This window comes from Megalops cyprinoides, chromosome 16 (assembly GCF_013368585.1).
Source record: "Megalops cyprinoides isolate fMegCyp1 chromosome 16, fMegCyp1.pri, whole genome shotgun sequence".
NCBI classification, from domain to species: Eukaryota; Metazoa; Chordata; class Actinopteri; order Elopiformes; family Megalopidae; genus Megalops; species Megalops cyprinoides.
This window is the reverse complement of record NC_050598.1, coordinates 33,593,922-33,615,595: the sequence shown is the minus strand read 5'-3', so window position 1 is coordinate 33,615,595 and position 21,674 is coordinate 33,593,922. Positions and strand designations below refer to the sequence as shown.

The 21,674-nt window shown below is 44.2% G+C and overlaps 2 protein-coding genes across 2 annotated transcripts; both read left to right on the top strand.

Annotated features, from left to right (window-relative positions):
* The first annotated feature begins 582 nt into the window (after nt 1-582).
* On the top strand, nt 583-21,008 carry LOC118790711 (protocadherin beta-12-like). The gene is made up of 3 exons (XM_036547701.1): nt 583-3,182; nt 20,190-20,253; nt 20,997-21,008. The coding sequence occupies exons 1-3, from the start codon at nt 823-825 to the stop codon at nt 21,006-21,008; spliced, it is 2,436 nt and encodes an 811-aa protein (XP_036403594.1). The 5' UTR covers nt 583-822.
* LOC118791096 (protocadherin beta-15-like) lies at nt 7,774-20,059 on the top strand. The gene is made up of 4 exons (XM_036548358.1): nt 7,774-10,419; nt 14,719-15,422; nt 19,522-19,965; nt 20,054-20,059. Exons 1-4 carry the CDS (start codon nt 8,196-8,198, stop codon nt 20,057-20,059), a joined length of 3,378 nt encoding a protein of 1,125 aa, XP_036404251.1. The 5' UTR covers nt 7,774-8,195.
* Nucleotides 21,009-21,674: the final 666 nt, after the last annotated feature.

The following is a 21,674-nucleotide window of genomic DNA, read 5'->3' as shown; positions in this document are numbered from 1 at the left end:
CCAACCTACCGATGCCGATCTCCCTTCAAGCCCCAGGAACACTGGACTTCGCCCGGATCTTTTCAATAGCTAGAAACGTCCCTGTTGCCACTTAAATGCCATCTGCTTCATCTTTGAATCTTCAAAGCATTGCCGCTGTCCATGGTGCTAAAATACTAAGTACTGAACGCTCTGGTTAGCGTCACTGCGTATATAATTATAATTTCACGAAATTTTGTTGTTATATTTAGCCAGTTAAAATTATTTTCCGCGGGGTAAGTAAACAGGCTTATATTTAACACATTTAAATCAAATATTAATATATAATTTGATCAGATCTGTGAAGATGCTACTAATTAACCACGTTGCAACACAGCACTGCGCTGTTTTCGGAAATACCGTGTGCAGTGGTTTAAATATTCCGGTTAAGACCGATGCAGGTTTTCCTTGTGTTGATCGGTATGTTTGTGTGAATCTCCAGCAGTTACTGCGCGTCGCTGCTGCCGCGGCCCCGCGGCTACTTCTGCTGCTTCTGTTGAATGTGCCTGACGTATTCAGTGGCAACGTCCTGTCCTGCTGACGTACGCTGTATATTTGGCCCTGTTGTACATACCGGTTTCTGCCTCTGTGTGCTGCTGTTCAACAGCTTTGGATTTTAAGGCTCAGTAACCCACCCACTTTAGATTGCTGGCAACCACAAACTGCGCGGATCATCGTTGACCATTGCAGAACACCGCGTCTGCTCCATTTAAATCTAGCGGACTAACAACTGCAATCAGTCGGTTTTAAGAGTCGCAGTGGCATCAGCATCTTTGGGACAAAACATTACTGAAAATACCCGACATGGGCAATGCGAGGATCCGATACAGGACCGAATTGCAATTGCAGTGCGCGGTTTTCCTGCTCTTTCTTATGCGGGCCTCTTTTGGAGACATTGGCTACTCTGTTCAGGAGGAAACAAAGAATGATTATGTCATCGGGAGTCTGGCTAAGGACCTCAATCTAGATTTTCAAGTGCTGGCAGCTCGCAGAGCGCGCCTGGATTACCAGGGAGACCGGCGGTATTGCGGAATAGACTTCAACACCGGAGATTTCATTGTTCTTGAGAGAATCGACAGAGAGAAGTTGTGTGGACAGACATCAGCGGACAAACCTTGCCTTTTGCATTTTGAATTTATTCTTGAAAATCCACTAGAGCTATATAACGTTGCATTGGAGATAGAGGACATTAATGACAACGCTCCTGTTTTCCCCAAAGATGTGATTAAACTGGAAATAAGCGAAGCTGCGCCAAAAGGGACTCGCTTTCAAATAGCCACTGCTCGCGACCTAGACGTTGGGATAAATTCAGTCCAAGATTACCGTCTGGAACAAAATGATAATTTTGTGTTAGATGTTCAGACCAGTCAGGAGAGAGGCAGGTATGGGGAACTTGTTCTGAAAAATGCCCTGGACCGAGAGCTGCATAGGGAGCACGCTTTGTTACTGACAGCGCTGGACGGAGGCAGTCCTCCCAGATCCGGCACAGCGACTATCCACATTCTCGTCATGGACATAAATGACAATGCTCCGGTATTCTCACAGGCTGTCTACGAGGTTAACCTGCTTGAAAACGCTGCACCGGGGACTTTTGTTGTTAAGGTTAGTGCGACAGATAAAGACGAAGGCGCAAATGGTGAAATAAACTACGATTTTAACCATGTGCCTGAGAATGTGAAGCGGTTATTCCACATTGACCAAAAAAGCGGTGAAATTACAGTAACTGGTAAAGTTGATTATGAAGAGACTCCTTCGTATGGAATGGAAATTCAGGCTGAGGATGGCGGAGGCCAGGCTGGACATTGTAAAGTTATTATTCATGTCACAGATATAAATGATAATGTGCCAACAATAACTATCAAATCAGCCGTAAACCCGATTCCGGAGAATGCGCCCCCAGGGACAGAAATTGCAGTTATTAATGTGAAAGATCAGGACTATGGCGAGAATAGCAGAATCCACTGTTCACTCCCAGAAGATAGTGCTTTTGAATTACAGTCGTCTATCAAAAACTACTTCACCTTACTGACCACAGCTGGTCTTGATCGCGAGGATGTTTCTGAATACAGTGTCACCATCACGGCAACGGACGGAGGGTCACCGCCACTGTCTTCAAATGCGCATTTAAATTTCAGAATATCAGATATTAACGACAACCCGCCTGTATTTGATGAACAGTCTTACAGCGCCTATGTGTGTGAAAATAACAAACCCGGCTCCTCTGTTATTACTGTAAGGGCGAGAGACCCGGACTGGAGACAGAACGGCACGGTGTTCTATTCTCTGCTGTCGAGTGAAGTCGGCGGTGTTCCGGTTTCGTCGTTTTTATCCATTAACGGAGACACAGGAGTGATCCATGCTGTGAGATCATTTGATTATGAGCAGTTCAGAAGTTTTAAAGTCCTCGTTGTTGCCAGAGACAATGGTTCTCCTCCACTGAGCAGCAACGTGAGTGTGAGCGTCTTCATAACAGATGAGAATGATAACTCTCCACAGATATTATACCCTGCTCCAGCAGGGAGCTCCTTCATGACCGAGATGGTCCCCAAAGCTGCTCAGGCGGGCTCCCTGGTTTCCAAGGTGATCGCTGTGGATGCGGACTCTGGACAGAACGCGTGGCTGTCCTATCAGATGGTGAAATCCACAGACCCGGGACTTTTCACTATTGCTGTCCACAGCGGAGAGATCAGGACACAGCGGGACATTTCTGAATCTGACAGTATGAAGCAGATCCTTGTTATCTCAGTGAAAGATAACGGACAGCCCTCTCTGTCTACAAGCTGCTCGGTGTATCTGCTGATTTCGGACAACTTGGCAGAAGTTCCCGAGTTGAAAGATATGTCTTATGAGGAGAACAATTCCAGATTAACGTCATATTTGATCATCGCCCTGGTGTCCGTCTCCACCTTCTTCCTGACCTTCATTATTCTGATTGTAGCGGTGAGGTTTTGCCGCAGAAGAAAGCCCAGACTGTTGCTTGACGGCGCAGTCGCCATTCCCAGCGCATATTTCCCCCCCAACTACGCAGAGGTAGAGGGAGCAGGAACTCTGCGCAGTTCTTACAATTATGACACGTACTTAACAACGGGCTCGCGCACCAGCGACTTCAAGTTCGTCAGCTCTTACAATGACGTCACTCTCCCCGCTGATCAGACGCTGAAGAGGAGTCCCAATGAAAGCACTGAACAGGGTGTAGCAGCAGCGGGTGAAGTAAATGAGGTAAGACCAAACACTTTTTTTAGCTTTTTAGAGCCATTTGTTAAGTTTGTATAACTGTACTACAAGGCTGTGAGTGCAATGTACATTATTTGTAGTCTACCTGAGAAGACTGTTCTACTTTGTAAATATTATAGCTCCTAATGCATTTATCTTCATACAGTCCCTAGAGATATGACTCTCTGTGAAATATTAAATCAGCTATGCCTTTTTATATTCATTCCACCCATTAGCATAAGTATTATGCTTAGTAATATATGAGAATCACACATGTACACACTGTTACACCTACTAAATGCACCTACATTACACTGCTGTTTGCTTTCTTTTTCTCTTTCTTTGGCACTGGCTTCATCCCACCTACAGGGGGTGCTCTCACTTCCCTGCAGGGCAGGTTAACGGGGCGGGACCTGGCCTGGCTCAGGGCAGATAGGAGTTTCTCTTGTTACTGCAGCGGCAGCAGCATCTGTGTGGTTCTGCTGATAAACTGGTGGGTTTTGGAGACAGTGTTCCTCTCTTCCATGCAGCTTTTGCACTCTCACTTTCCAGGAACGTTGTATATTTATTTGCCATTTTTCTCACCTCTGGGAAACTGGACTCCCGCCATCAGCCCGAGCGGCTGGCCAGCAGGGGGCGCTGTGAGATCTGTCTCTTCCAGACCCTGCTTCCACTGCTCCTGGGGGCAGTGCCTTTTACTTTTCTTTTGTTTCTGTTCATTTTGTTTATATTTCCCTTCACAGTTTCACACACAAACCACACCCAGTTAGGATGTATCTAGCATAGGTGAGCTCGTATATGTACAGAGGGTTGACAAAATAAAGGAAACACTGAACAGTGTATGAATGTTTATTAAGGATAGGATTTATTATTAAGGATTATATCTAATAAGGAGTTTGACTGCCCTTTGCCTTGAGAGCAGCTTCAGCCCTTTCCGTAATGCTGTGATACAGATTGTGAACTGTTAGATCTGGTGAAGCCATAGACAGTTTTTCCTTCATTCTGTTGGACGGGCCAACATCGGTGGCGGCTGTGCCCCCTGTGCACGTGCACACAGAACTTTGTGCGAGTGTCCGGTCGCTGCCTGCGCGGCGAGCGGAAGCCAGGAAGTGTTCCTGAAGGGACTCGCATCCCCCTGTGTGCATGTGGCTGTGTGTGTTATTGACAAGCTGTGGGTGACAATTGCTTTGTTACTTTGATGTGTTTCTCATTATTTCAGTGTTTGTAGTGCCTGTCGATTGGTTGGTACACCGTTTGATGCGACAGTACCTCCTGTGTCCGAGGTCTGCCTCGCATGACTTGCATCTGTGACATTTGTTTCAGCGGTTTGTTGGGTTGTCAGTATGCGGTTAAGCCTTTTTTGGTTGTTGTTGGCACTAGAATGACGATGGTGTTCGCCAGTGATGTGTTTGTTGTCGACGAGGTGCGGGCGTGGTGAAGTGTAAGATGGTGGTGCTATTTGAGCAGTTCCTGCCATGTTGCGTGTGAGGTTGACCACTGGAGGGCAGCGTGGACCAGGATGATGGCCTGTACATTTGTTGGTTGTGTTGTTGAGTTGAACCACTATTCTGCTGCCTCATTTGTGATCATTTGGGCTTTGTTTGTATTTTATGGAACTTATTGTAAATCTGTTTATATTTGATTTCCTTCTAGACCACATACAGATAGGCCTACTTATTGATGTGTACACACCAGTAGAAGTTGAAGTTTGAAAGAGTTAATTAGCCTGTGCAGTACTGTGCTGCTGTATTACTACTTCTACCTTCTAAGTAAAGACTGTTAAGTGCATTCCAGACTCTGAGACCTGTGTTCTGACCGACACACCAGGGAGAGCACCACGTTAGCCTGACCCACGCTTACAGCCCACCTAACTCACACAAGGTTTAACACAACCACTCTTCAATCTGTTTGGCAGTATCTATGGGTGTGTTACCGTCTTGGAATATGGGAACATCTTGAAGAAACAATGTTTGCACCATGGGGTGTATGTGGTTGTCTAAAAAGGCATCATATTCTGTGACCTTGATTCTATCATGCAGAGTTATAATCAGACCCAGTGACTCCCATGATATGCTGATCCACCAGCATGATTAACAGTTGGATCAGACAATGTGGGCTGAAGGCTTCCTTTGGCTTTGTCCAAATACAAAGCCATCCAGATGTAGAAAACAGTAAAAGATGACCCATCAGACTGTATTGCTTTCTCCCACAGCTGAGAAGCACAGGCTTTGTGCACCAGGTGATGCATTGTTGCACAATGGCCTTGGTTATCACCGAATGGTATGATATATACATACCATAAACATCAGGCTTTGGGAAGCTCACAGTGTGCAGTTTTTGTTAAGACTTTGTCACTGAGGTGTGCAGTCTATTCTGTGGTCATTTTTGAGGCTCCTTTTTAACAACTATTCAGTTTGTCTATCTCTAACTGAGCTTTGATGTGCATTCACCGGCTGTCTGTCCTGATGCAGGGTTTCTTTGTTTGGCTGACAAGATTTTCAGTGCTGTGCCCCTTGACACATTAAATAATTTTTGCCATTTCTGTGACTGATGCACCTGCAGTTTAGGCACCAACAACCCAGCCTCTTTCAAAATCTGTTCAATCCCTCATATTCTTTTACAAACTCACATAAAAAAGTTTTGATGTTAAAATGTCTTTTAGAGCAGAAATATATTAATTACTTTTGACATCAATATGCATATGTGTAAACTCCTTTTTAGTTCCAGTTTAGTTACTCTATGTTGTTCTTTACGTTAGCGTATCTGCCTCATTCTGTAACATCAGTAAGTGTTGTTTCACACTGTCTTATAAATGACGTACCTCAGCTGACTGACTGGAAGCTGAATTTCATCTTCTTACTCATTCTGACCTATATGGCAGCTTGTATAAGTACCTAAACCTGTGTATTGGTTTGGTAATGGGCTCAGTCATATCCTGTCCATAAAATAAGGAGGGCTGTTTTCTTTCAAGCCTGTATCCATCTTTAGAGTTGTGACCATAAGGTGTTTGTGCATGTGCTCTTAATTGACCGGTTCACATCATTTTGCTGCTCCTGTGGTGAGGGTGCTTGTGGATGTGTTTCTAACACTGTGTCATAAAAGTGAATATATTCCTCTTCACTCAGAATAGAGGCTGAAAAAGGGGAACCTGTTTTTCAGAGACATGCTGAAAGCTTTTGTATGTCACGCTGGAAAGCAGAATTTTTATACATGTTTGTCAGTGCTCCCGCCCCCTAGCCGTTGTGTTTTTGTTTTTTCCCGATCCATGTGCTTTTGTTTTCCTTGTGTTTTAGCCCTGCCCTGCTCCCCGCCCGGTTCTCCGCACATCCGATTGCTCATCGCCTTCACCTGCCTGCCTGCACACCTGCTTCCCATCCCCTTGTCAGCCCTGCCCTAAATCCGCCCTGCGTTTCCCTGTCCTGGTGCTAGTTCGTAGCAGTTCATTTTCTGACTGTCTTCGTCCCCGCAATTTTTTCCTGTTTGTTGCCTTATTCCGTTTTCGACCTGCCCGTTTTTCGACCTGTTTTTTGCCTGTCGATCTGTGCTGTTCGCCCGATCTCTCTGCCTGCCTGTTGTTCGACCCTGCCTGTTCCGGTTTACCCTCTCCCGCTATTTTCCCACGGACTGCCTCTCTGGTTTTCGACCCTGCCTGTATACTGTTTACGATCTGCTCATCGGATTACTTCTGCCCGAACATCTACGTGGTCTGCGACTGAGTCCTTGCCCGAGCCCTGACACATGTTAGTGAAAAAATGACATCAGGATTGGGTTTTTTTGGTGGTCTGGAATTTGATTGTATGAAGCGTTTTGCTCGTAGGTGAGCGTGTTACACTCTCTCCAGTGTTGCAGTATTGTTTCTGTAGCACTGCTTTATACCATACCTGTCAACAGGGGCGCGTGGGGGGGGGGGGGGGGGGGGGTTGTTGGGTGATGGTGGTGCTGGATGGTGGCAGAGGCAGGCTAAATGCGCATAAATAAATACATAATAACGTGACTTATTCATGTTTCTTTTTATTATTATTATTACAAATTTTATTACATAAACAGAAACACTGCACAGCAGTTAAGCACTGCGGTGCATGTAATGTAGCACTGTGGAACATGTAACACGGAACGTCCGTCCGTTAGTGAGGAAGGTCGAAATGGCCGGTGTGCCCTTCTGTGCCTCCGCTGCGCGATTGTGCCGTTGTGATTTAATGTGCTGAGTAACGTCATTTTTCCCACCGTATCCGATATTAAAATCAGTGCGACACACTTTGCAAAAGGCGTGGGCATTGTCGATATGGCTTCGAGATATGAAATTAAATTCTTCCGTTCAGCAGTTGTTAAATTTATATTTATGTTTTTTGTTTTTTTTTTCGCCGGAGCACCACCGGTCTTCTCCCATTTCTACCAGTGATGCTTGATTCAACACCCGCGTCTACTACCTGCGCAGATATCAACAGCGCAACTGGGTTGTACGTTGCGTTTCATCTAAGATCTGGCAACTGGACAACCTTTGAATAATATATTGATGTGAATATTCATAACGAGGTTTGGGTCATACAAATTACGGGAGTTTCCCGGGAGAAATTACAAAACGGGAGGGGGACGGGAGATGGGTGTGAAATACGAGAGACTCCCGGGGAAAACGGGAGTGTTGACAGGTATGCTTTATACTGTCTCGCTCCTGTTTAGATGCGTTACTTTCGCTTTCCGGATCAGTGCTGTTATATGTGTGTCTTTATACACAGTTTCTCCTTCTTCCCTTTCCCAGCGAAACACGGGGTGTCGCTATTCACTAAGAAGGGAAATCCCCTCGCTCTCTTTTCTTGCTGCCCGTCTGCATGATTGAAGCTACGCGTGTATTTTACTGCACGGCTGCAGACAGGTGGGGGTTTGCTGTCTCTTTCCTCTCCGAATTGCGGATAGTCACTGATGAACAATAGGTTAAGGGAAGATATTTATGTTTAACTCATCCGAAGATGTCGGGGGAACGCAAACGAAGCTTATTTTTATATCAGGTACCGTGGAAAAGCTTTGCGTTTTTTCTTGTGACTGTCAGTATGTGCTTTGGAGACGTTCGCTATTCTATTCCCGAGGAAATGAAACACGGATCTGTTATTGGAAACATCGCACGGGATCTAGGAGTAGATGTTGAAACGTTCGCTCATCGGAGAGCTCGTACCGACTTTCAGGGAGGTAAACGATATTGCGACATTAACCTGCAGACTGGAGACCTTACTGTGAATGAGAGAATGGACCGCGAGGAGCTGTGCGCGCAGAGGCCCTCGTGCGCTGTGAATTTCGAGATATTTTTTGAAACCCCTGTGGAATTGCATCGGATTGTGCTGGACATACAAGATATAAATGACAATTCTCCTACATTCCCAAATGATGTGATTAATTTAGAAATAGGAGAATCTGCATTTAAAGGAGCTCGGTTCTCTATAGACGAGGCCCACGATGCAGATACGGGACTCAATTCAGTGCAGGGCTATGCTCTCAGTGCGAACGAGAATTTTAATTTGGTTGTTCATACCAGTGCCGATATAGGTAAATATGCAGAAATTGTGCTGGAAAATGAACTGGATCGTGAGAAGCAGAATGAACTCTCTCTGGTTTTGACGGCTTATGATGGCGGTACTCCGCAGATGTCTGGTACTGTAGTTATACACGTCACTGTGCTGGATGCTAACGATAATATCCCCGTGTTTACGCAGTCCGTGTATAAGGTGAGTCTTCCTGAGAATGCGCCATTAGATTCTGCAGTGGTGAAAGTTACCGCTACCGATGCGGATGAGGGAGCGAATGGCGAGGTGACGTATGAATTCAGTCACATTTCTGCGAAAGTTAAAAACACATTTGATATTGACCGGAGTTCTGGAGAAATTAAACTGAAGCGGCCGTTAGATTTCGAGGACACGAGCTTCTTTGAGATCCGCGTTAAAGCGAAAGACGGAGCAGGTCAAGCAGCGACCTGCAAAGTCATTGTTGACATTAGAGATGTTAATGACAACGCGCCTGATATTCTTATTAAATCTATGAATTCACTGGTTCCCGAGGACTCTCCCATTGGCACCGAAGTTGCGATTATAAACATACAGGACAAAGACTCGGGAGACAATAGTAGACTTAGGTGCCATATTCAACCCAACTCGCCTTTCAAAATAATACCTACAGTTAAAAACTATTATTCCTTGGTCACTAATGATCAACTGGACCGCGAATTAGTGTCTGATTACAACATTACAATCACTGCTACCGACGAGGGCTCTCCGCCTTTGTCTTCCTCTAAAACTGTGCAGTTGTCTGTATCGGACGTGAACGACAACCCGCCTGTATTTGATGAACAGTCTTACAGCGCCTATGTGTGTGAAAATAACAAACCCGGCTCCTCTGTTATTACTGTAAGGGCGAGAGACCCGGACTGGAGACAGAACGGCACGGTGTTCTATTCTCTGCTGTCGAGTGAAGTCGGCGGTGTTCCGGTTTCGTCGTTTTTATCCATTAACGGAGACACGGGAGTGATCCATGCTGTGAGATCATTTGATTATGAGCAGTTCAGAAGCTTTAAAGTCCTCGTTGTTGCCAGAGACAATGGTTCTCCTCCACTGAGCAGCAACGTGAGTGTGAGCGTCTTCATAACAGATGAGAATGATAACTCTCCGCAGATATTATACCCTGCTCCAGCAGGGAGCTCCTTCATGACTGAGATGGTCCCCAAAGCTGCTCAGGCGGGCTCCCTGGTTTCCAAGGTGATCGCTGTGGATGCGGACTCTGGACAGAACGCGTGGCTGTCCTATCAGATGGTGAAATCCACAGACCCGGGACTTTTCACTATTGCTGTCCACAGCGGAGAGATCAGGACACAGCGGGACATTTCTGAATCTGACAGTATGAAGCAGATCCTTGTTATCTCAGTGAAAGATAACGGACAGCCCTCTCTGTCTACAAGCTGCTCGGTGTATCTGCTGATTTCGGACAACTTGGCAGAAGTTCCCGAGTTGAAAGATATGTCTTATGAGGAGAACAATTCCAGATTAACGTCATATTTGATCATCGCCCTGGTGTCCGTCTCCACCTTCTTCCTGACCTTCATTATTCTGATTGTAGCGGTGAGGTTTTGCCGCAGAAGAAAGCCCAGACTGTTGCTTGACGGCGCAGTCGCCATTCCCAGCGCATATTTCCCCCCCCAACTACGCAGAGGTAGAGGGAGCAGGAACTCTGCGCAGTTCTTACAATTATGACACGTACTTAACAACGGGCTCGCGCACCAGCGACTTCAAGTTCGTCAGTTCTTACAATGACGTCACTCTCCCCGCTGATCAGACGCTGAAGAGGAGTCCCAATCAAAGCATTGAACAGGGTGTAGCAGCAGCGGGTGAAGTAAATGAGGTAAGACCAAACACTTTTTTTTACTGTTTTAGAGCCATTTGTTGATTTTGGACATTTGTGGTGTGAATTCATCAGTGAAATGCTATTACAGTCTACTCGCAAAGTTTCTACTGTCAAGAAGTATTTTGGCCCCGTTTCCTTTATTTTGTTTCAGATAGAAGACGTTTTATATAGTTTCTTAATTTTAAAGAGATTTGTGAACTCTGAACCAGTTATGTGTGAAGACGTTTTGTTGTGGCTGAAACATTTAGACATGTTTTCAAAGGAGTATTGTATCACATCTGTAGCAAACGTTTCTTGGCGTCTCATGAATCAAAGACCTCAGATAGGAAGCTGAATTCCATCTTTTTAACTCAATCTGACCTATATGGCAGTTTGTATAAATACGTAAACCTAAACTGTTGGTTTGGTAATGGGCTCAGTCATATCCTATCAACAAAATAAGGACGGCAGTTCACTTCCAAGTCTATATCCATTAGAGTTGTGATGACCATAAGGTATTTGTGCATGCGCTCTTAATAGACCGGTTCACATCGTTTTGCCGCTCATGTTTCTAACACTGTGTCGTGAAAGTGAATACATTCCTCTTCACTCAGAATAGAGGCTGAAAAAGGGGAACCTGTTTTTCAGAGACATGCTGAAAGCTTTTGTGTGTCACGCTGGAAAGCAGAATGTTTATACATGTTAGTGGAAAAAATGACATGAGGTTTTTTTTTTGGTGGTCTGGAATTTGATTGTATGAAGCGTTTTGCTCGTAGGTGAGCGTGTTACACTCTCTCCAGTGCTGCAGTATTGTTTCTGTAGCCCTGCTTTATACAGTCTCACGCTTGTTCAGATGTGTTTCTGGCGCTTTCTGGATCAGTGATATTATTGTTATTGTTATCGCCATTCCCAGCGCATATTCCGCTCCCTGCGAAACTCAGGAGCTTTTATACTGATGACGTGTATTTCAGGACTGGTTTGCGCAGCAGTGCCTTCAGGTTCGCCAGATCCTACAGTGATATCACCCGTCCAGCTGATTCTAAGATGAAGAGGGTTCCGAATGGAACCACTGAAGTATAGAACGCTACTGCGAATGCATCCAAATAACGCCTCTAGTTAACTCATTTTTAATGTTTAATTCTTCTAATTTTCCGTGTTTGTTGTTTTTCTAGTGTACCATGATATGCTTTAATTGACGACAAATAAGCTGTCGTCATTCTCTTCGTGTGGATATTAAGGCATATTTGTATGTTCCATCCAAGAATTCGATGTAAAGACACATTTTTATTCAAATTCACACTGTGTGACTGCGAAAATCTTTTTATAGATGAATTATTCTTTGGTTGTTTTTAAACATCTTAGTAACACTGTTGTCGGAAGATTGTTTTTAGCTTTTTGGAGCACGGTGTTTGATCAGGCCCAAGTTTTTACTGTCCTCCCCTCAGGAGTGAGTCATTATCGTCAGGTGCGACTGTTATTTACTATCAGTAATGATTCATAACAGCGTTTCCCCGGTTTTACTGCCCGCTTTATTCTAATATTGGAATTAAGTTGTGCTCCAGTCTTGCATCACATCAACGAGAATAGGATTTAGGATGTGAAATATGTGTCAATAATGTATGACATCTGTATTTTTGCGGTTTTGTTTTGGAGCTGGAAGCATTTCGGGACATTTCAGAAATGTATCTAGATAACATAGATTGTGTACATCACAGCATTTTTTTCTACATTGCTTTTCAGAAGATTTGCAGAAATGTTCTTTGACTACGCTGCTTTGTAAAACGTTGCATTATTCACATATAGTATTCACGTAGGAAATTTTAAGCACATGCGACGACAGTTTCACTTTGTGAATTATTCTGAAGCTATGCAAACATCTCAAATATAATACGTTCTGTTTGTGTTTGCCGTTTAACATGGATGCCGCGTTTGTGTTTGTCGCAAGTTTAGACATGTTTTAAAAGCCATCGGAGACTTTCCTTAGCGTTGATCACTCTTTCCACCTGATGAAAACGTTTATGGATGAAAATTGAAGATTTTATTATGTCAATTTCAGGAAGCCAGTTTAATCTGACCTTCTGTTTGTGTTATTCTATGGCCGCATTGGAGAAAGACCATCTGAACTGAAACCGCTGTAAACGCACTGATAGATTTAGGTGGCTGTTAATGCCTGCAGTTTGTGAAGAGTACTCAAAGTGTCGCTATTCACCAGCTAAGGGACGTTAGATGTAACTCTCCACCCACTGGTGTAATATTCAGAAGCAGGAGAGTCGCAGCAGCACCACAGAAAACCATCATACGAGCCTGACTGGTCGTGTATTTTCTGTTACTGAGTGTTCCTTTGCTGAACGGAGTCTTTCCATGCGTAATACTTCTGGATGTGCAAGACTGTAATGATAGTGCAAAGTATCTGCGGTTTCCATCTGAAGATGGGCTACAGAGGATTCTCTGTGAGCCGCTCGACGCGCTGTTTGGTTTTCTTTCTTTTCGCCCTGCCTGCTTGCTTTGGAGATGTGAGCTACTCTATTCCGGAGGAGATGAAACGCGGATCTGTCATAGGAAATATAGCGAAGGATCTCGGTGTGGATGTTAAAAGCCTGTCTGCTCGCAACGCTCGTATTGATACTGAAAGAAGACGTCGGAGTTATTGCGACATTAATGTGAATTCTGGCGATTTGATGGTGTCTGAAAGGATTGACAGAGAAGCGCTTTGTGGTCAGAAGGCTTCGTGTGTTTTAAAATGCGAGCTTGTGCTGGAGAATCCTTTGGAATTACATCGTATTTCGCTTAATATCGAGGATATGAATGACAATGCACCCCAGTTCAAGAAGGATCACATCAATTTAGAAATTAGAGAATCTGCGGTTAAAGGCGCCCGCTTCCTCTTGGATGAGGCCCACGATGCGGATATCGGGCAGAACGCTGTTCAGAGCTACACGCTACAGAGGAATGATCATTTTACTCTGGCTGTTCACACGACCGCAGTTGGAAGAAAATACGGTGAGTTAGTTTTAGAAAAAGAGCTGGATCGCGAAGAGCAGCAGGAGGTTACATTGTTACTTACTGCGTCTGACGGAGGGACTCCGCAGAGATCTGGTACTGTAGTTATACACGTCACTGTGCTGGATGCTAACGATAATATCCCCGTGTTTAGCCAGAGCGTCTATAAAGCCAGTCTGGCTGAAAATTCTCCTTTAGGCACCGTAGTGGTTACAGTCAGCGCCAGTGATGCAGACGAGGGAGCGAATGGTGAAGTGACGTATGAATTTGGGCATGTGTCCGATGGGGATATGAAATTGTTTTTTCTTGATCACAAAACTGGCGAAATTAAGGTCATTGGAGGAATCGATTTCGAAGAAGAGTCCGCATATGAAATGCGAATCAAAGCAAAAGATGGATCTGGGTTAGTCTCGTATTCTACAGTAATTATAGAAGTCACCGATGTGAATGACAACGCGCCTGTCATATTTCTGAAATCTCTGAAGAATCCCATCCCTGAGAGCGCGTTACCTGGCACAGAGGTTGGCATCATCAATGTTCAGGACGAGGATTCTGGGGAAAATCAACAGGTCCGTTGTTTCATTCATCAAAATGTTCCTTTCAAGTTAACTCCGTCCATCAAAAATTACTACTCGCTGGTAACTACAGGAGAACTAGACCGCGAATTAGTGTCTGATTACAACATTACAATCACTGCTACCGACGAGGGTTCTCCGCCTTTGTCTTCCTCTAAAACTGTGCAGTTGTCTGTATCGGACGTGAACGACAACCCGCCTGTATTTGATGAACAGTCTTACAGCGCCTATGTGTGTGAAAATAACAAACCCGGCTCCTCTGTTATTACTGTAAGGGCGAGAGACCCGGACTGGAGACAGAACGGCACGGTGTTCTATTCTCTGCTGTCGAGTGAAGTCGGCGGTGTTCCGGTTTCGTCGTTTTTATCCATTAACGGAGACACGGGAGTGATCCATGCTGTGAGATCATTTGATTATGAGCAGTTCAGAAGCTTTAAAGTCCTCGTTGTTGCCAGAGACAATGGTTCTCCTCCACTGAGCAGCAACGTGAGTGTGAGCGTCTTCATAACAGATGAGAATGATAACTCTCCGCAGATATTATACCCTGCTCCAGCAGGGAGCTCCTTCATGACCGAGATGGTCCCCAAAGCTGCTCAGGCGGGCTCCCTGGTTTCCAAGGTGATCGCTGTGGATGCGGACTCTGGACAGAACGCGTGGCTGTCCTATCAGATGGTGAAATCCACAGACCCGGGACTTTTCACTATTGCTGTCCACAGCGGAGAGATCAGGACACAGCGGGACATTTCTGAATCTGACAGTATGAAGCAGATCCTTGTTATCTCAGTGAAAGATAACGGACAGCCCTCTCTGTCTACAAGCTGCTCGGTGTATCTGCTGATTTCGGACAACTTGGCAGAAGTTCCCGAGTTGAAAGATATGTCTTATGAGGAGAACAATTCCAGATTAACGTCATATTTGATCATCGCCCTGGTGTCCGTCTCCACCTTCTTCCTGACCTTCATTATTCTGATTGTAGCGGTGAGGTTTTGCCGCAGAAGAAAGCCCAGACTGTTGCTTGACGGCGCAGTCGCCATTCCCAGCGCATATTTCCCCCCCAACTACGCAGAGGTAGAGGGAGCAGGAACTCTGCGCAGTTCTTACAATTATGACACGTACTTAACAACGGGCTCGCGCACCAGCGACTTCAAGTTCGTCAGTTCTTACAATGACGTCACTCTCCCCGCTGATCAGACGCTGAAGAGGAGTCCCAATCAAAGCATTGAACAGGGTGTAGCAGCAGCGGGTGAAGTAAATGAGGTAAGACCAGACAGCCATTTGTTGATGGTTGGTGTTGTTTTGACATTTGTGTTGTAAAGCCATTTGTGAAATGTCTATGACAGTCTACTTGCAAAGGTTCTTTTTTCTGTTTCGAATAGAAGTTATATAGAGAGAGTTTTCTTGGTGAACTCTGAGAGAGCTATGTATACGTGGATTTCGTTGTGGCTGACATATTGAGACATGGTTAGAAAGGATAATTTTACCACAATCTGTAGGGTACGTCTCTTGTCGACATATAAATTGCGTATCTTTATACAGAGATGTTGGATTCCATCCTCTCATCTCTTTCTGACATATATAGCAGTTTCCATACGTACTTAAAATTATGCAGCTAAATAGTGGGCACGTTTCGGGGTTAGGTGTACATGATTGTGTTCAGTTTAGGCGCCCATAAGACTGATTTTTGTGCATGTACTCTTATACCGGCTCACATACTTTTGCCGCTCGTGTGGTGAAGGTGCTTGAGGGGGTGTTGCAAGCGCTGTGATCTGACATTGATTGCATTGCCACAGAGGTGAACCTGCTGGTCATAGTTAGATTATTATAGATGTTGGGGAAAACAACCCAACTTACATCAGGATTGGGTTTTTTTTGGTGGTCTGGAATTTGATTGTATGAAGCGTTTTGCTCGTAGGTGAGCGTGTTACACTCTCTCCAGTGTTGCAGTATTGTTTCTGTAGCCCTGCTTTATACAGTCTCGGGTTTGTGCAGAGGTGTTTCTGGCGCTTTCAGGATCAGTGGTATTATTGATAGGGTTTTATGCTCTTGTATCTTTGTTAATCACAGTGGATAAAATCATCTACCCAAGAAGAAATCGTTGACGCCAGTTGTGATGTGTTGGGTTTATTTTACAAAACATTGTCTACGTTTTCGACTATGTTCCTTCATTGTGGAATGTAATGGGTTTGCAAGCAAGAACCTTGTGAAATGAATGCTAAAAGCGCGTGGATGCTAAAGCATTTACTGTTGGGAGAGCTCGTACTGACTTACAGGATGGTCCGACCGTGGACAGGTCCGAGTGCTGGATGCTGTGGATAACATTCTCCTGTTTATGCTGCGCGGGTTTGACGGGAATTCTGTCGGGAAATGCGCCATTAGATTCTCTTGAGGTGACAGGCAGTGATGCAGATGAGAGTGCGAATGGCGAATTGGCGCAAGAATTCAGTCAATTTACCTCAACGCTAAACACGTACAAATATTTCTATGTTCATATTTGTAATATATTTATATAAATATTAAAATTCGACTGTCATTCATTATAACTACCAGTAATGATTCAGAATAATGTTTCTCGGATTTTACTGTCCGCTTTGTTAATATTGGACTTAAGCTGTATTTCGGTTGTGCATCACAGCAACGACAGTACGATTCAGGATATGAATATATGTCCATAATGCATGGATTCTGTTTTTCCGAGTTGTATAAAAGGACCTCAGGATATTTCCTCAGTAAAACCATGTAATACATCACTAGGATTTTTTTCACAAATGTATTGAAGTAACGTCGTGTACATCACAGCATTTTTTTTGAAAATGATTTTCAGAAATGTTCTTTGCGCTGCTTTATAAAACGTTACATTATTCTCATGATTCCGATGGAGGCGGTGGTAGGAAATTTTAAGCACATGCGACGACACATTGTTTCACTTTGTGAATTATTCTGAAGATATGCAAACATCTCAAATATAATACGTTCTGTTTCTGTTTGCTGTTTAACATGGATGCCGCGTTTGTGTTTGTCGCAAGTTTAGACATGTTTTAAAAGCCATCGGAGACTTTCCTTAGCGTTGTCAACTCTTGTCAGGCTGATGAAACCTGCCAGATTTGATGCAGTTTTTTCAGAAACAGTGACATAAAGTCAATTTCCTACTATTCACTGTCACAGTAAAATATTACTCATTCACCCAACTTTATTCTTTAAATGTATTCTTTGTAATCTATGGTATTCTCTAAGCAGTATTGATTTGAAGGTGATTCCTTTTGACGTTCGGTTAGATTTTAAACTGTGAAATAATGGATAAAATTTAGGAAGCCAGTTTAATCTGACCTTCCGCTTGTTTTATTCTATGGCCGCATTGGAGAAAGACCATCTGAACTGAGACCGGTATAAACGCACTGATAGGTTTAGGTGGCTGTGAACGCCTGCAGTTTGTGAAGAGTACTCAAAGTGTCGCTGTTCACCAGCTAAGGGAGGCTGAATGCCAATCTCCACCCACTGGTGTAATATTCAGAATTGGGAGACTCGCTGCTGTAAAACAGAAAACCATCGTACGAGCTGGACTGTAGATATATTTTCTGTTTGGATGTTACCTTGGTGAACGAAGGGTCTTCGTGTGCGACATTTCTACGTTTTGAGGTTTTTAACAACAGTGGAAATACACTACGGTTTCCATCTGAAGATGGGATATAACGGATTCTCTGTGAGCAGCTCGACGCGCTGTTTGGTTTTCTTTCTTTTCGCCCTGCCTGCTTGCTTTGGAGATGTGAGCTACTCTATTCCGGAGGAGATGAAACGCGGATCTGTCATAGGAAATATAGCGAAGGATCTCGGTGTGGATGTTAAAAGCCTGTCTGCTCGCAAAGCTCGTTTTGGTACTGTAGGAAGACGCGGAAATTATTGCGACATTAATGTGAATTCTGGTGATTTGATAGTGTCTGAAAGGATTGACAGAGAAGCGCTTTGTGGTCAGAAGGCTTTGTGTGTTTTAAATTCTGAGCTTGTGCTGGAGAATCCTTTGAAATTGCATCGAATATCACTCCACATTCAAGATATTAATGACAACTCGCCACAATTTGCAAATGATCGTATTAGACTGGAAATTAGAGAATCAGCAGATAAAGGCGCTCGTTTCCCCATAAGTGCGGCCCACGATGCGGATATCGGGCAGAACGCGGTTCAGAGCTACACTCTGCAGAGGAATGATCATTTTACTCTGGCTGTCCATACGAACGCAGCTGGAAGAAAATACGGTGAGTTAGTTTTAGAAAAAGAGCTGGATCGCGAAGAGCAGCAGGAGGTTACATTGTTACTTACTGCGTCTGACGGAGGGACTCCGCAGAGATCTGGTACTGTAGTTATACACGTCACTGTGCTGGATGCTAACGATAATATCCCCGTGTTTAGCCAGAGCGTCTATAAAGCCAGTCTGGCTGAAAATTCTGCTTTAGGCACCGTAGTGGTTACAGTCAGCGCCAGTGATGCAGACGAGGGAGCGAATGGTGAAGTGACGTATGAATTTGAACACGTGTCAGATGAAGTTGAAAAAATGTTTAGGCTTGATCACAAGACAGGAGAAATTGGGGTGAAGGGGCCACTCGATTTCGAAGAAGAGTCCAATTTTGAAATGCGAATCCAAGCTAAGGATGGGTCTGGTTTAGTTTCTTCCTCTTCAGTAATTATAGAAATCACCGATGTGAATGACAACGCGCCTGTCATATTTCTGAAATCTTTGAAGAATCCCATCCCTGAGAGCGCGTTACCTGGCACAGAGGTTGGCATCATCAATGTTCAGGACGAGGATTCTGGGGGAAATCAACAGGTCCGTTGTTTCATTCATCAAAATGTTCCTTTCAAGTTAATTCCGTCCATCAAAAATTATTACTCGCTGGTAACTACAGGAGAACTAGACCGCGAATTAGTGTCTGATTACAACATTACAATCACTGCTACCGACGAGGGCTCTCCGCCTTTGTCTTCCTCTAAAACTGTGCAGTTGTCTGTATCGGACGTGAACGACAACCCGCCTGTATTTAATGAACAGTCTTACAGCGCCTATGTGTGTGAAAATAACAAACCCGGCTCCTCTGTTATTACTGTAAGGGCGAGAGACCCGGACTGGAGACAGAACGGCACGGTGTTCTATTCTCTGCTGTCGAGTGAAGTCGGCGGTGTTCCGGTTTCGTCGTTTTTATCCATTAACGGAGACACAGGAGTGATCCATGCTGTGAGATCATTTGATTATGAGCAGTTCAGAAGTTTTAAAGTCCTCGTTGTTGCCAGAGACAATGGTTCTCCTCCACTGAGCAGCAACGTGAGTGTGAGCGTCTTCATAACAGATGAGAATGATAACTCTCCACAGATATTATACCCTGCTCCAGCAGGGAGCTCCTTCATGACCGAGATGGTCCCCAAAGCTGCTCAGGCGGGCTCCCTGGTTTCCAAGGTGATCGCTGTGGATGCGGACTCTGGACAGAACGCGTGGCTGTCCTATCAGATGGTGAAATCCACAGACCCGGGACTTTTCACTATTGCTGTCCACAGCGGAGAGATCAGGACACAGCGGGACATTTCTGAATCTGACAGTATGAAGCAGATCCTTGTTATCTCAGTGAAAGATAACGGACAGCCCTCTCTGTCTACAAGCTGCTCGGTGTATCTGCTGATTTCGGACAACTTGGCAGAAGTTCCCGAGTTGAAAGATATGTCTTATGAGGAGAACAATTCCAGATTAACGTCATATTTGATCATCGCCCTGGTGTCCGTCTCCACCTTCTTCCTGACCTTCATTATTCTGATTGTAGCGGTGAGGTTTTGCCGCAGAAGAAAGCCCAGACTGTTGCTTGACGGCGCAGTCGCCATTCCCAGCGCATATTTCCCCCCCAACTACGCAGAGGTAGAGGGAGCAGGAACTCTGCGCAGTTCTTACAATTATGACACGTACTTAACAACGGGCTCGCGCACCAGCGACTTCAAGTTCGTCAGCTCTTACAATGACGTCACTCTCCCCGCTGATCAGACGCTGAAGAGGAGTCCCAATCAAAGCACTGAAGAGAGAGGCGTCAGTGAGAACGGATCCAAATGCGCAACTCTGGTAAATAATTTATATTATTTTGTTTTCACAACTCTTCTATTATTGCTACATTTTTCTCTCATGGCTTTTTCATTCACAACGCTCTTTTTGAAATGTGCATTTATGCATATGTAAGCAATAGGGACTGGATATCTCTTAGTGTTTCTCGTTTCAACGCCTTAATTAATTTGCAAACATCTTTTCAAAATTTAGTTGATTTTGTATTGGAGGCTGTGTGCAAACAATCGGGGCTGTCTTCGGAACATATGTATTAATGCATTTTTGGTATTTGTGCAATGTGAATTTTCTTCCTGGTTCATGTTATGATTTCCTACTTCGTACTTCAGTAAAATGTATCCCTGTGTGTCCTTCCTGATTATCGTTGGCTGTTTAACTTTACTGGTGATATTATCAGGCAGCACTGTGGCGTAATGGCAGGAGTTGGGTATCGTTACGCAGAGGATCATGGGTCGATTCCCAGGAGGGCCACTGCTGCGTTACCCTCGCGCGAGGTGCTTAGCCTGAACTGCCTCAGTCTATTGCCAGCTGTATCACCAGACGACGCAGACAGTTTCACGCTCTGGCAGTAACTCTGGATTAGTACACCTGCTTCAAAAAAATGTGAAGATATCGGATGACTCTGATTGTCAGAGATCCTTGTACGGATTCAGGATGTGTCCTTTTTGGTGAAGTTTTCTGACAAGGAACAAAATGACAGTTTTGTTGTTTGGCGGTGTTTAACGCAAAGAAATTGCCATTCACAGTATTTCGTGTAGTGTACTGTGTCTATGTTAAAAGTGTGGAGTTTTTTTTCTTTCATAAAAAATATCCCATCAAGTTTCGAATTTCAGAACATATGGCTGACTTCAGTGTTTTTATTTTTTCTTAAAGTTTTCTATAGTATGTGGCTGCGAGCATCCTATTCCATGACTTCTTTCACGATTTTAATTAGTATCAACATGTAATGTGTGTTTCAGTAACAACTCGCGTTTAATAAAACTTTCATTTTTGCGATAGTAAAGGAACTTTTGGTTTCTCCCAGTTAGCGCTTATCATTTGAACATTAATGGCGGATTTAAATTACACTTTTCGATACAGCTCTTCTGATTTACGTCAATGATTGCATGTATGATAGCCTACATGTTCATTATTCTAAATACCGATGAGTTATCAAACGTCACTAGAACCGGCAAGGTTTTTTGTCTACTTCGGGAATTTCATAGGGATTGTTCCTGTTCACTAAAGATCTTATTTCGAAGGACTAATTAAAAAAAGCGAACAAAAGAGTCGTTTCCAATTTGTGTACCAATACATAGAACTAATTATATAAGACGCATCGCCATAAGATTTAGTTTGGGATTAGATCTACAGACATTATTACATGGAAGCGTTTGAGCCCACTGCAATGCAATTAATCATACTAATACTACTACTAATACCAG